The following is a 15942-nucleotide window of genomic DNA, read 5'->3' as shown; positions in this document are numbered from 1 at the left end:
CCAGGAAAAATCCGGCAAGGAAGTTGTAACTCCGGGTAAACGCGTCGTCGCCGATCGAGTGAAATTATTCTAAATCTGCTCTGAAAATAAAACGGAAATTAAGAAACAAAATGATAGGACAGGTAACAGGTAAAGAAACGGGTAACCGAGTACGCCCGGTATCAGGAGGCCGTAAATGGCCTGTTTCAGGAAGCCGAGAACGCCCGGCACAGGAGGGCGGATACCCGCCCAGATAGCACGTGGACGTCCATTGGACGTCCAATGGACGTCTGACTTCGGACATTGGGACGTCCTTTAGGTAACCGAATAAAGTCCGACGGACGTCCTATGGCCGTCTTATGGACGTCCGTTTTCTACTGCCTCGGATGTCCACTGGACATCCAAAAAAGGATCTAAAATGGACCTAAATTGACCTAAAAAGGACCTAAACTGGACATACTTTTCAGTACCCTACTATTCGTAATTATTGCTGAAATAAATGTTAAAACTATATATAAAGGAAAAGTTTAGAAGTAATAATAAGTCTGAAATACAAGATTAATTCATATATTTATTATAAAACATTTTTAAAACATTTATTAAACATTTATAAAACATTATATATTATATATATATGCATATACATATTATATAACTGTACACACAAATTTTTAATGTAATAATGGACAGTCTTTCACTCAATTGAGTTTGCACATGGTTTAACTGCAGAAATTATATTTCGTTATTTGATTATACATATGCGAAATAAAAAATAAAAACGAACGTAACATTAAGATATGCGCAGTGCGATCTTTTACAAAATAAACAACGTTCACAACCTTTTAATCTTTTTATCTTTACTATTTATAAAATATCAGAATAAAATCTTTGCACTTTCTTAACGAGTTTAATATTTTTCTATGCGTCGTAGCATAACTAGTTGTAGAAATTTATAAATACATATAGGGGAAGGTTGCCGCACCGGCTCCTGAATCACACCACATCGCCTAAAAATTCAACTTAATAAAACTTAACAAATAGAACTTAAAAATATATATTTATTATAATTTAGTTATTTCAAAAGTGGTGCAATTTCGGCAACCTTACCTTACACACGCGCGCATGTATAAATATATGTATGTATGTATAAGTTATATAAGTAACAAAAATAAGAGCAAATCAGTCTTCTTACGTTATTTCGTAATTGAATGAAACTATAAGTGGACTTATAACTTTGGATAACTTTGGATTGAAACTATAAGTGGTGTTTAGAAATCACTTATATTTATATTAATATCTATAAAGTGAAAGTAGTTTCACTGCAATTGTACGTTGTCCGCTATCACTTCTGAAAGAATTTTGATTCCCCTTGTATTAACTCCAGCAGATTTTCTATGGTTCTAGAAATTGTAAGAAATGTTACAATGTCTACAACAATCGGCGATTTTCATGTGCTTCAAGTTTTTTTCTTTCAGCGTCATATCGTTCTTTAGCCCTTTTTAACCATTTCTGTATGGCCTTCTCTAGTTCTATTTCACTGTACGTCGAATTAGAATATTCAGCACCTGCAGCTGTAACAAAAGAAATTTTATACATGTATAAATTGATACAAATATACATATATTTATTACTATAAAAATATCATATTAAAATGTAATATATTTTTATAAATACATTTACCTAATAACATTTTCGTAATTCGAAGATTACAAAATTTTTTTTTGAGTTTAGCACCTAACCAACTATATTGTTGTGCAAGTTCATTAGTAATCAATCGGCACAAACTTCGTTTGATAAAATTGTAAGGAGAGGTGCCTCCTATTTTACATGTTTCGGTAGTCTGTAACAAAAACTCGTACATTACAATACAATATTTAATTCTAATTTTGCAAAATTTATACAGAACATATATATGTATTTTACCGAGCGTTTAAAGTTCTCTTCAGTTCTTAAAAATTGCTCCACGGTCTCAATATTTTCTACAGTTTTTAACGGTAGATCAAAAGAAGAATAAATAGATCTTATATCCTGCTATTGGTTGTTATCCTGATCTTGCCGCAGATTTAAACCGGTTATGACATTTTTCATTTCTCTCAAATCGTCTACTATCTGCCACAACTGAGTTCGAAAGTAGCCTTGCTGGCGAATAATTTCTTTGAAATAGTTTGCATTACCTGTAAAAGAAGAATATTAATTCTTAAAATATTCATCTTTCTATCTAACAATGATAATTTTTAATTCTTAAAAATAATACATACAGCCATCATCTGGAGTGGTTGCGGGGAAAACATTATTCAAATTTATCTGTGTGTCGCATACATCATAATTGCTATTTAGTAAATTACACGTTGATGTACTTGGTGTTTGTTCGCTAACTTTGGTAATTAAATTTTGTCCGGTTACTCCATTCGTGCTTACGTTTAAACTCTTCTTAATATTAATAGATTCTAAAAAAACAATATTATATTTACAACTTTACGTTACAAAAATATGTGGTTCTATCTTTACTTATTACAATTAAAGTATACAGTTGCTCAATATTTTATTTCAATAAAAATCAAAATTTTGTATATATTTATTTTAATAAATAGAAATTGAATTATTTTATTGTTTTACTTGATTAATAATTATTTTATTTTATTAATGTACTGTTATTTGCGGAGGTTTTGGAAGAGTGCTTTCAGACTCGTCAGACTCTTCACTAGAGTCTGCAGTCCTAATTTTTTTTTTCACCACTTTGTTCTCTGAAGAAATAATTTAAAATATAAATTTGTATATATTCTTTGTAAAATACATTTTAACATTATACAATAAACTTTAATATTTATATAATAATTGTAGAGAGTAATTTTTATTTATAAAACAAACCTTTAACGTGTTTCTGTTTTGTCGGAGCGTTGTTTTCCTGATCGCTATCACTGCAGGTGTCACTCACAAACAACGGATTTCTTGTCCTTTTTCTTTTTGTATCCTCAACTTCTGAGTTTAAATCGGATGTACATTCAGCCTTTTTTGTTTTTTGTCTTGCCACATTATAGTCATCTAAAATTATGTAAATGCTTATATTCCAGCGAATAATAGCAATAATATACGTATATAAATTCACTCCTAGAAAAATAATATTAATTTAAATAATTTTTTTTAAGTAAAATGTTACTGACCATATGTGCTGTTCCGAAACGTAATGATATCATAAGATGGCCAACATGTATTTCGTTCTACGTTTTTTTTAATTGCAGCGATAATTTGTTCATATTTAAATGGAGGCCAATAACATTTGCTATGTTCTATCCAAGTTGATGGTACTGCTTCAACAGTGTTATCTGCTGTAAATTTAATAATTGTCCACGTCGGTTTGGCCATTTCTGGAAAAAAAACAAGAGCACAATTTTCTTTTAGACAGTGACTAATTCTACACGTAACGAACACGTGACGAACATTTTTAATATTAGGATTAGCATCTTTTCTCATTTTAGTCATTATATTAATGTATTAAAGTTAGCACATATTGTAAATATTATTAAAGATTATTTTTTATGTTTAATCACTTATTATTTATAAAATTATGTTCTCCAAGTCATGAAATTATGTTATATAAATCACTAAGTAATATCCTTAACAAAAAATCAATATTAAAAGTTAGAACAAATTGTGCAAACAATTAACCAAAATAATCGTCTGTATTATTTGAAATAGCATTTTTTTCAAATGACTTGAATATTTTACGTACAATTTTACATGTAATTATCATACAATATGTATTCGTTAATTACTTTTAAACTATAAATTTATCAAAATATGTATATAATGTATATAATGTATATAATGTATATAATAAATATATATATATATATATATATATATATATATATATATATATATATATATATAATGTATATAATCAAAATATGTATATAAATATAAATTATGTATATAAAATATGTATAAAAAAAGTAAAAAAAGTTAAGTACAAATACAGTCATAAAAAAACATTTAAACTTAAAATAAATGCACTTTTAGAATATATTTATAATATACCATGTTAGTCATTATAGATATGATGTGTAGCAAAAAAAACAAAGAATTATTAGTCTATAAGGCAAAGTAAATGATTGCTAAATGTAGCTGCCTATATTATGTGTAAATATAATGTATATATATTAGTCTGTAATAGAGATATTGTAATATTACTTAAGTAATTTATATGAAACAAATACTGTAGCAAATCGACCTAGTAACATGAATTACATTTCCTTCTAATACAGTGAATGAAAGAAGATCTAAATAGGTAATCACACAATTTTGATTAAATTAATAAAAATATAGACTGGATGACGATAAACATAGATTATATTAAAAATATTAAAACAAAGTAAAATTAAAAAATGTTATTAATACTAATAAAACAAAAATTCTTTTTCTTGTCTTACTTTAATAATAATTTTTGTGAAGATTGTGAAATAAACTGAACAAATTTCATATGATATTCTCGATATAAATTTGTAATTATTAGCAATAAATGCTTTGTTTTCTATAATTGTGCATGTAATAAAGGAAAAATAACGTATTTATTTTTATATTTTAATCTAATACATTTATGGGCGACTTGGTCCAAATTCCAAATCTGTAAATTGCCAAGATCACAGACTTTATAAATATCGAGTTTTGAAGATTTGCATGGATTGATATAAAAATCTTTAAGTGTCTTATACTTATTTCCAATTATAATATTATTCTCGTCATTAGAAGCAAAATTTGAGATAATTATAATACTTCCATCCAACAAACAACAACAATTATCAGGTTCTTTAGTTGTTAATAAAAATTTGTCAAACACAACTTTACTAAATTGATTACAATTACGACAATTTATAAGCGGACCATTAGAATGCGGATTTAAAAGTTGAGGTTTATTACATTGTTTTGTGTTTAAATTAGGATTAATATAATTATTTTGTTCACTTATCCGACAAACAATTTGCTCTAAAGGCTTATCACTTTTGCGAACCATTTTTAATATAGATTGCATATAATTCTCAAATAGGAAAGCACTGAATTGTTGCAATGTTCCGAATTTTTTCACATCATCACAAAGATGTAATAAATGATGTGTATTATGCGATACATTTTCTTTACCGTACAGACTAATAAATGTTTCAATGTAGTATCGTAATAATAATTTTGCATATTCTAAATATAGTTCAATGTGCTTTGGATTGGATAAAATGGTGGCAGCTGCATGTAAAGTTACAAAATTTAAATATTTATCACGATTTAATACAGATTTTAATACAACCGGTCCCGTATATAATAAAAATGTTCTAAATTCCGTGGCTTTCCACCTTTTACTTTCTGATAATGATCTTGATTTTCTATTAAAATCACATGGTATATTATATTTTTGCTTTTCTAATAGAGTAGATATTATTAATAGTTGTTGCGATGATAATTTAGCAGGTTTTTTATGACACCATAAAAAAACGACTAATTTTTTTACTTCACCCAAGAATAGTAAGTGCATTGGATCTGATGGGAAATCATATACCATATCTGTATTTGGAAGCAATTCTAATATTGATGTACCCGTATGATGATCTGGCTGCGATTTTGATCTGAATTTTTCATCTGTTCTTATATTAGAAATTTCTAAGTACGGAAAGCACACTCTATTAAAATGATATTCTCCTTTAGCTTCACATTTTGTACATGAATAATAACCGGAATGACCTTTTGTATATTTTATAAAAGATTGAGCTGGTACATCACAAATAAAAGCTTTAATTTTAAACGGATAGATTATTCCATTAATTCTTATACCATGAGTAATTAAATCTTGAGCTTCTTTTACAAAAGAGTACAAAAATTTATTAGCATCTGCAGGTTTTTCATATCCGTGATAAATTCCAATAATGCCTACATTGCTGTAATTATTAACTAAACTGCATAAAATAGGATAGACTTGACTCCCTGAACTTTTAGACAAAGGTAAATCGTCGATATTTATAATAATTTCAATTATCTGTAAATTTTGAGAATACTGAGATGCAAGTTTTTCCACGCAATAATTTATTCCAAAATGATAATAGTAGCCCGGTTCGACATTATCTGTATTTATTTTTCTCAATGTGCCTAATAAAGTACGAGCATCTCGAGGAAGTTCAGGATATTTAGACTTTATATATGCCATCAATTCGTTTAACGCAACATGAGTTATTCTATTTCTAATAGCCCATCCTTGCAATTGTGATGTAATTTCATTATCATCCTCAGAAACATTATTTAAAAAATTGCGATTATCATCATTAATGCAACAACTATTAATATCATCTACCTTATTATTTTCATTATCAATACTTCATTATTTATTAATTCGTAAGTATCAGTATGAATGTCTCCTGTTACTGATAACTTATTATCAAATTTTGTATTTAAATCAATTGTGTTTACAAGTTTATCTCTTTCACTACATGATGCATCACTAGTACTGAAGGTGGACTAATATAAGTGAATGAAGGTAAATCTTGAATTGCTTCTACGATATTAATAGATGCATCAGTTATCTTTTTTGCACGTTTATAATATTTCTTATTTGTATTTACTTTAGGCATTTTTAATTATTTAATTATTTTTAATTATTTAATTAATTTTAATTATTTAAGTATTTTATTATTTTTAATTATTTTTGAATTATATTTGTATTATACTTAACTGCGTCAAGTGTTGATCTTCTTAGCCATGAAAATCTATTTCAATCCATGTAATTCTCTTCAATTAAGATCCGAAGAAGTTGCACGTAGAGAGATCCGGAATTCACGAGCAGCCTAGATTGTAAAATGCTGAAATGTTCGCCTGAAAAAAATCGATAAACAATATTTTAAAAGCGACAAGTGGAGGCAGCAGTTGGGACGACAGTGAATTGAAGCAATTTAACCTTAGAACAATTAAGTATATATGTTCTAAGGCAATAACATAGACTTAGGCTACATTCCAAAACATCTTCTACGAGGAAAAATTTAACTCGATATACGATATAGAGTATACGTTACATGTATTTCGAGTAAAATTTTCCTCGGAAAGAACGTCTTGGAACCTAATCTTTAACCTATTATGCATAGTGCCCAACATAATAGGTTAATCAACGCCGTCATATTTATGTATATATTTTTTACACACAATTTTAATAAAATGTACTTACTGTTTTATAACAATAAATGGAAAATTGCTATCAAAAAAACGTAGAACGAAATTTAGAACACGATTAAGTCACAAGCACAAAGGCGGTTGCCGATTTCTCGATGAGACGATACTGGCGAGACCAGTCATAGAACTTTTCTATGAGACCAGTGATGATCAAGGGCCGGTTTTTCTTGCGCATGCGCGACTATGAAAGAGTAAATTCAGCCCGTGTTCCGAAATACAATGCCTGTACTAAAAGTCTATAAAATATAAACGTAAATTATAGATTTTCAGTACTAGCAAAATGCATATCAGAATAAAGCCACAGTCATGTAACAGACATGAGTACTAGACTTGGCTTACTTGACAAAAGGATATAGGTAAAGAATCATGCACTTAACGTTCATAGTCATTTGGCTGCACGCTAATGACGCACTTCCCGATTAATGCCGAGATCGAATGTCCTATGGACGTTTAAAAATGGACCATTAATGGACGTCCAAAATTGGACATACGATGGACGTCCATTTCATGTCCATGGACGTGCGGACGTAAAATGGACCGGAAACGGACGTCCATAGGACGTCCTGTGCTATCTGGGCGGGAACGCCCGGTGTCAGGAAGGCCGTGAAGGGCCGGTGTCAGGAAGCCGAGAACATCCGGCACAGGAGTGCGGATAACCGAGAACGCCCGGTGTCAGGGGTTTTCAGGAAACCGAGTACACCCGGTATACGGAAGCCGAGAACACCCAGCCAAGGAGCTCCGAGTACTCCCGGAGTGTCGGTACCGGTGATTTGGAACCGACTGGTTATTCCTTCCTGGTGTGGTTCCGTATTTATACCCTCCAGCCGCCCACGCAGTCGGAACCACGTGTTTACCCCACTTTTCGGCGTATACCTACGCGCACGTGCCCGCGCGATGCTACGTGTGACGTCACGCGACCGGGCGCAAGAGCGAGCGAGATGGAAGACGGAACCGACGTCACGTGGCCGCGCGTGCGAGTGAGCGAGACGGAGAGTACTGACGTCACGTGATCGGGTGTGCGAGTAAAAGAGATGAAACGATACATTATAATCCGGCGTGCGAACGAGAAAGAGATATAATTTACCTGCGTAACGATGCTATCGTTACATCATCCCCCTCCTCAGGCTGGTGGCGCGGAGATTTTAATTTCCTCGCCGACACGTTGATAGTTGGCCCCAACGATTGAACCGTAGGATCCATCGGTCATTTAAGAGCCGTAATTTATATTTGCGGCTCTTGTGTACGGCATAATAAGGTATGTCGACTACTCGACCGTTTGATAATGTGATCTTTACGGGTGGTGGCGGAGGCGGTGTCACATTAATTGCACGAACATCAATCGGTTCGAGTGTTGGTGTATCATCGCTCAAAAGTTCCGGTGTCCTCCATGGTATTTGTTCCTCCATTCGTGGTTGTGTTGGAACTATATTTATAGGCGTCGATGTCACGGGGATAGTTTCCGGATGTGTCGGAGCGGCGATCTCTATCGGTTGGGTCACTGCCGCGATGGAGGGAACGATGCGCGTTTGAGTATTATCGGTCTTTTTAAGCAACGTTATTGGAGTTAGATTTTTCTTGTTTGCTCCCTTTTTTTTTGTTGGTTCCTTTGCGGCGGCGGTGATTTGAGGAAAATGGCCCTTTTAGCGGCGTTCTCTCGATCGCCTCGTTGTATTTTCGTGCCGACGCGCGGTACAACGTGATTCGCGCTTCGATGCTTTGACACCGGTTCCTCGTCGGAGAGGTTGGAGATATCTCCGAATAATCGCCGGAAAATTTCTTCTTTACTCTCCATCCTTGTGATTTTGCAGAACCGTGTTACCTTCTCAAGCTTTTGCAAGCGACTGTGGTTGTATGTGCGGTACTTGACCTTATTAGGTTGGTGCGCTTTTGCAATGGTTTTCGGGTAATTTTCGAATTGCGCCCGTATAGATGTGGCAACGTGGGGGCGTAAATTTTTCTGGAAATGTAATGCAGGGGCGTCGCAAGTCGGGGGCACGGTTTTATTTATAAAATTACAAATTGAAATTTTTCTTTCTTCCGGAGCGGTTTTTAAGTCTTGGATATGCACATGTCGGTGCCAGCGTCCTCGCGTGTCTCGCAAATCCACAATTACCGGGGAAATAATGCGTCTTACTTCTAACGGTCCAATGTATCGCGGGGCAAGTTTTGCATTGAATCCGGCGGCTTTATTTGATAGCGGGTACTCACGTTTCCAAACTTTGTCGCCGATTTGCGGTCTCCAATTTCTTCGGCGGAGATTGTAGTGCGTTTCTTGCTTTTGAAAAGCTCGGGCTTGATTGATGCGGACTACCTCGAATGCTTCTTCTAAACGACGGCGCGTAATATGCGGTGTCGTGTTTTCGGCATATCGGCGATCCTGCGGATGCGGAAAAGCCAATTCGCGGCCGTAATTTAAATAGGCCGGGGTATAACCCGTGGTTTCGTGCCTTGCAGTATTATATGCGAATTGTAAGGGTAGTAAATATTCATCCCAACGTCTATGATTTTTCCCCACGAATTGCGAAATCATAGTTTTAATGGTTTTATTTGTTCGTTCGACAGGATTACAATGAGGCGCTCTTACCGGTGTGGTGCGATGCTCTATTTGAAAGGCGCGCAAGAGTTCGGCCAGCTGTACTGATTTTAATTGCGTTCCGTTGTCGGAAATAATTTGATCGGGACATCCGTGACGGTGTATAATTTTTTCGGCGATTGCTCGGGTGACGACCGGGGCCGTGGCGCGACGGAGTGGTTTTAACTCTATCCATTTACTAAAACGGTCTTGCATGACCAGAAGCCATATATGTCCGTTCACTGACCTCGGCAAAGGACCGACTAAATCCAAAGTCACTTGTTTCCACGGCGCGGTCACTGGAGTCGTGTGTAAATTGCCAGCTGGTTTCATTGATGGTATCTTGTGTGCTAAGCAAGTCGGGCATTGTCGTACGTATTTCGTGATGTCCTGGAACATACCTGGCCAATAATATAATCTGGCCATCCGAGCAATAGTCTTTGCTACTCCGAGATGACCGGCTGTAGGCTCATCGTGGTGTCGCTGAAGTATGGTCATGCGTTCTTCCTTAGGAACACATTGTTTCCATTGCTCGGCAGGATCGCTTTCACGAAAATCTAATTCGTGCAGGATGTGCCGATAAAGTCGTCCTTGTTGCACACGGAAGTCCGGGTAATCCGTTGGTTTATTTTTAACTCCTGTTAATACCCGGCGGTACCAGCTGCATTTCGGAGTTGTTTGCGTACTGCAAACTTCTGGTTGCCTGGAAAGAGCGTCGGCTACTCGATTAAGGCTGCCTTTGCGATATTGAATGTCAAAATCGTATTGCTGTAACTCAAAGAGCCAGCGTCCTAAGCGTCCGGTCGGTTCCTCCAGTTTCTGTAGCCATCGTAATGATTGATGGTCAGTTATTACGGTAAAGGCGTAGCCTTCTAAATAGCCTCGCATTTTTTTTATGCCCCAGACGACTGCTAGGCACTCCAATTCCGTGGCGCTATAATTTTTCTCTGCGCCATTTAAAGTGCGACTGGCGTAAGCTATTACTCGTTCGCCGCTTTCTTGATGTTGAGTCAAGACAGCTCCGAGACCGTACGAACTGGCGTCGGTCTGAAGGATAAAGCGCTTGCTAAAATCCGGACAGGCTAGGACTGGTGCGTTTACTAATGCCTCCTTTAGTTGCTGGAAAGCTTTTTCTTGTTCCTCGGTCCAGGTCCATTTGACATTCTTTCCAGTTAACTTAGTTATAGGTGTTGCTATACTTGAAAAATTCGGTACGAATCAGCGATACCAAGAAGCCATCCCCAGGAATTGTCGTACCTTGCGTATCGTGGTCGGAGCCAGTTCGCCACGGCGCTTACTTTCTCAGGGTCTGTCCGGATGCCCTGGCGATTTATAATGTGGCCCAAATATTTTAATTGCTCCCTGCAGAAATGGCATTTCGCGGGATTAACTCGTAGCTTAGCCTCTCGTAGTCGTCGAAATACTTCACGAAGATGTTGAAGATGTTCTTCGAAGGTCTGACTAACGATGATGATGTCGTCTAGGTACACTAGCACATTAGGTTCAAGTTCTGGACCTAGCACTTCATCTAAGAGACGTTGAAAGGTGGCTGGCGCCGAATGGAGGCCAAAAGGCATCACGCGGAACTGCATTAATCCTCTTCCAGGCACCGTAAAAGCCGTAACAGGTCGACTTTCTGGATGTAGCGGAACTTGCCAGTATCCGCTTACGAGGTCGAGCGTAGACAGGTATCGGGCACCTCGTAATTTGTTAAGAGTAGCGGTTACATGAGGAAGCGGATAGGCGTCCTTTTCTGTAACCTCGTTTACCTTTCTAAAATCGATGCAGAAGCGATGAGTTCCGTCTTTCTTCTTTACAACCACAATGGGTGAACTCCAGGCACTGCGGGACGGTTCGATGATGCCATCAATAATCATTTTTTCGACTTCTTGGTCGATTACGGCTTGCATTGCCGGGTTTCGCGGTCTATATCTTTGCTTAATCGGCTGATTAGTTTTCAAACGGATGCGATGCTGTGTTCGATCGGTCGGACCCTGAACTTTCTCGAATTTTCGCAACTCATATTCTAGAAATTCTTTTAATCTCTGCTCTTCTTCTGGAGTTTGAGTGCTCAGTCCTTCTGCCGTTACTTTCGTTGTAGATGCCACGTCTCTTAAGTAGGCTTTAGGCGGTGGCCTTAGCATTGATCCAAGCTATGCCCATAAATCCACGCCAATCAGCATCGCACTCTTAAGAGAGGGCATTATAAGAAAATTGTGTACGTGTTGCCTGCCCCCGATTTGAACTGGTAGATTCACGGTTCCGGGGATTTCAATGGCCGTATCGTCTGCCATTCGTACGATGCTGGCCTGGTGTTCTGTATTGAAGCCAAGCGATTGTGCGTATTGGGCGGTCTTATTATTAATAAAAGATAGTTTGGAGCCGGAGTCGATTAAAGCGCTTATCACTTTATTTTGAATCTGTACAGGTATGTGCGGCCGCGGCTGGTAACTCACTGGGATTTTTGCGAGGACCGGTCGGTGGCGGCGTTTCCTCCGGTCCGGTCGGCGTTTCCCGTCGGGGGGTGACAATCTTTCGTGAATATTCCGTCTTTGCCACATCTGGAGCAAAATTTCTTCGGAGGTCGCTTGCAATGAAAGCGTGTGTGGCCTCGCTGTTTACAACGCCAACAGCATTCTTCTCTACTGTACGCTGTCGCAACGGTACTTCCGGAGGTAGTTTTCTTTTCTGTGCGTAACTCTCGCCGTTGTTTTTCAATAGCTTCGAATTCGGCCGCTCTATCACTGAGATTGCTAAGACTAGTGAGATCGTCCAAGCGAATATATAACTTATATTCCGGATTCATATTTTCGTATAGCCGGTCAAGTTGTTCTTCCGGAGAAAACTTTCCTGGTCGACGCATATTTGTGAGCATGGCCGTGGCGTATTTGTGGAAAGGCTCATCTGCTCGTTGTAATCGACCTTGAATTTCTCGCACTAATTGCGTGCGATACCGGCGGGGTAAGAATTGTCTTTTAAAATCGTCGCAGAAATCGTCCCAGGTAGTCCAGGAACTCTTACAATTCCGATACCACAGCAAAGAATCACCTCTCAGCATTTCAGGTAGTCCCATCAACATTTGATCGCCCGTGTATCCATAGCCTTGTCGCAATTCATCTAATCGCTCCAAAAAAGAGATAGCGTCTTTGCCATCGAAATGGCAGCCCCATTTCCGCATCTGATTCATCACCTTTGCCGAATCCAAACGGTCGTTGTTTTCATCGGCCGGTGGATTGATAACAAGTTGAGGAGGACCTTCCCCTGGTTGATCGTCGTTGTCCATAGTTAGAGTTTCTAACTGCTCTGGATTTCTCAGGAAATATTTCAGGAGCCGCTGTCGGAGTGCTATGTACGTGCCGGTACTCTCTAAGCCGAGTCGGTCTAACTGTTCGATTAACTGGGTTTTATTATAATAATATATATCACTTCGTGTAGGAGACATTTATAACAAATCGGAGCTCGACGGATCAGGTCCCTGTTCGGGCGCCATGTAACGATTCGACTTTTCTCGCGGTCACGGATTAGCTCGCCGGTGCCAGGGTCGAGAAAAGAAGGAACTCCGATTTGAAAAGAAGTTAACAAAATATTTATTTAAATCAATTTCTCCTCACACTCCGTGATACAAAATAATAAAATAAAATTTATTAGGAAGAGAGGAAGTTAACACTTTCGGAACTCGTGTTCCCCGGAACGTTTGATCACACACGGAAAGAACCTAAAATTAATTGTAACGTACTCGCATAGAGAACACATAGAAAACTTAAACTAAATTAAGCGCTCGCGGCGTAGATTGGGACGCGGATCTTACAAACTAACGCTCGGAAAATATTACAAGTAACGCGACTTAATGCTAACGCAACTTAATAGCTATCGCTCGCCTGAGGAAGGGGTCAAGATACGCTCGCTTTGTTAGGAGGCGCTTATTCGGACGGAACGTTCGAGACGGAGGATATCCCAGGAAAAATCCGGCAAGGAAGTTGTAACTCCGGGTAAACGCGTCGTCGCCGATCGAGTGAAATTATTCTAAATCTGCTCTGAAAATAAAACGGAAATTAAGAAACAAAATGATAGGACAGGTAACAGGTAAAGAAACGGGTAACCGAGTACGCCCGGTATCAGGAGGCCGTAAATGGCCTGTTTCAGGAAGCCGAGAACGCCCGGTGTCAGGAAGGCCGTGAAGGGCCGGTGTCAGGAAGCCGAGAACGTCCGGCACAGGAGTGCGGATAACCGAGAACGCCCGGTGTCAGGGGTTTTCAGGAAACCGAGTACACCCGGTATACGGAAGCCGAGAACACCCAGCCAAGGAGCTCCGAGTACTCCCGGAGTGTCGGTACCGGTGATTTGGAACCGACTGGTTATTCCTTCCTGGTGTGGTTCCGTATTTATACCCTCCAGCCGCCCACGCAGTCGGAACCACGTGTTTACCCCACTTTTCGGCGTATACCTACGCGCACGTGCCCGCGCGATGCTACGTGTGACGTCACGCGACCGGGCGCAAGAGCGAGCGAGATGGAAGACGGAACCGACGTCACGTGGCCGCGCGTGCGAGTGAGCGAGACGGAGAGTACTGACGTCACGTGATCGGGTGTGCGAGTAAAAGATATGAAACGATACGTTATAATCCGGCGTGCGAACGAGAAAGAGATATAATTTACCTGCGTAACGATGCTATCGTTACAGAAACATATTGACAAGTTTCAAGAATTGTTCTTGGTACAGAAGTGCCTGTTTTCTTATCAATTGCATTTTCTATACGTTTACCTAAAGGTATTTCCTGAGACTTGATATATTCTGTATTATTTGTTAAAACTTCCATTTGTTCTTCAAGTGTTCTTAAACCTTCAAAAGATTTATCTATTTCAAAAGAATGTAATAAATTATTAACATCAGGGTCATGAAGCATTTCTTTAGATTGCAAAAATTGTTCAACTTTAGTTTTTAATGATAAACACAAATTATTTGTTATTTGTTCATATTCATCAAGAATATAAGTTATAATGCTTCCCGTCATTGATACTTTTGATTGTAATCTAATTATTAGACTTATTAAAGAATCTCTTAAATTAAAATTGTCACAAATTTTTAAGTACTCTACATTATTTGAATTTTCAGATATTTTGTTTGCATCATTTTCATTAATAATTATATCATCATACGAAGAAGTGGATTCTGTATTTTCTACAGAAAGGTTATAATTTTCTTTTCGAGAAAAATGAATTTTCTTTATATGATCTCTTAAAGAGTAAAAATGAAGAAATCTTCGATAACAATTTTTTTGACCACATTGAAACCCAACTTTGTCTATTCCGTGTTTGAGTGTCAAACCATGTACTATTGTAAAATGTCTTGCCAAACCATTTAACTCCCCCTTTACAGTATTACGACACATAAATCACTTCAAAGGCTCCATTGCTGTTATATTTTAATGAAATTTTTACACCTGTAATATTAATAAACATGATTTAAAAATAACTTTATTATTTTATAACTATTATCAAGAAATAAAATAAATAAATAGAAATGATAAATATGTAAAAAAGGAAAGATGACATTTAATCAATTTTTAAATATAAATATATATTCTAGGAATGTGGCAGTCGTATAAATAATTTGCAAAAAGAATAAAGTCTGAGATAGCATTCCGAGATGTAACAATAAATATATAATAAAATGTTAAATTTTGCTATTTGATGCTTCATATTTCTAAATATCATAATGCTTGTTAAAAAAATGTAAAAAAAGATATATATGTAAATTAACCTTCAAACTTATTTCGTGTCTCCTCATCTGTTATTTCCTCGATTTTTGTTCCTAATTCTTGAATAGACAAATTTGTTATTTTTCTCATTTTAGCCTGCTATTGAGAAATAAATATTAAAGATAAAAAGAGAAAAGTTCACGTGTGTGTCTGCGACTACGTATTACATAAAACACTACAAGAATGGTAATAATAACGAAATACACACAATAATGAATATAATAAAATGTTATAATTATAATAATATAATAAAATGCCACATAAAAGCGTTGAACTTACCAAATACCGTCGATCGTTGCGGACAATGTGGACGGATAGCAGCTAACGTGTTGTAACTTGTATCAGTTACGACGTACGACGAACGATGCACGACACGACCGGCACGACACACGACACTAGCACACGCATACCGCGGACGCCGCAGACAAAAGAA

At 36.9% G+C, this 15942-nt stretch overlaps 1 protein-coding gene across 1 annotated transcript; it reads right to left on the bottom strand.

Moving 5' to 3' along the window:
- Positions 1-617: 617 nt before the first annotated feature.
- LOC120357193 lies at positions 618-7770 on the bottom strand. The gene is made up of 8 exons (XM_039447092.1): positions 7175-7770; positions 6689-6828; positions 3141-3344; positions 2848-3021; positions 2238-2426; positions 1903-2153; positions 1660-1819; positions 618-1550 (listed from the first exon to the last, which is right to left on the bottom strand). The coding sequence occupies exons 3-6, from the start codon at positions 3340-3342 to the stop codon at positions 2011-2013; spliced, it is 708 nt and encodes a 235-aa protein (XP_039303026.1). The 5' UTR covers positions 3343-3344; positions 6689-6828; positions 7175-7770; the 3' UTR covers positions 618-1550; positions 1660-1819; positions 1903-2010.
- Positions 7771-15942: the final 8172 nt, after the last annotated feature.

This window comes from Solenopsis invicta, chromosome 3 (genome assembly GCF_016802725.1).
Source record: "Solenopsis invicta isolate M01_SB chromosome 3, UNIL_Sinv_3.0, whole genome shotgun sequence".
NCBI classification, from domain to species: domain Eukaryota; kingdom Metazoa; phylum Arthropoda; class Insecta; order Hymenoptera; family Formicidae; genus Solenopsis; species Solenopsis invicta.
This window is presented reverse-complemented; position numbering and strand designations above follow the sequence as displayed.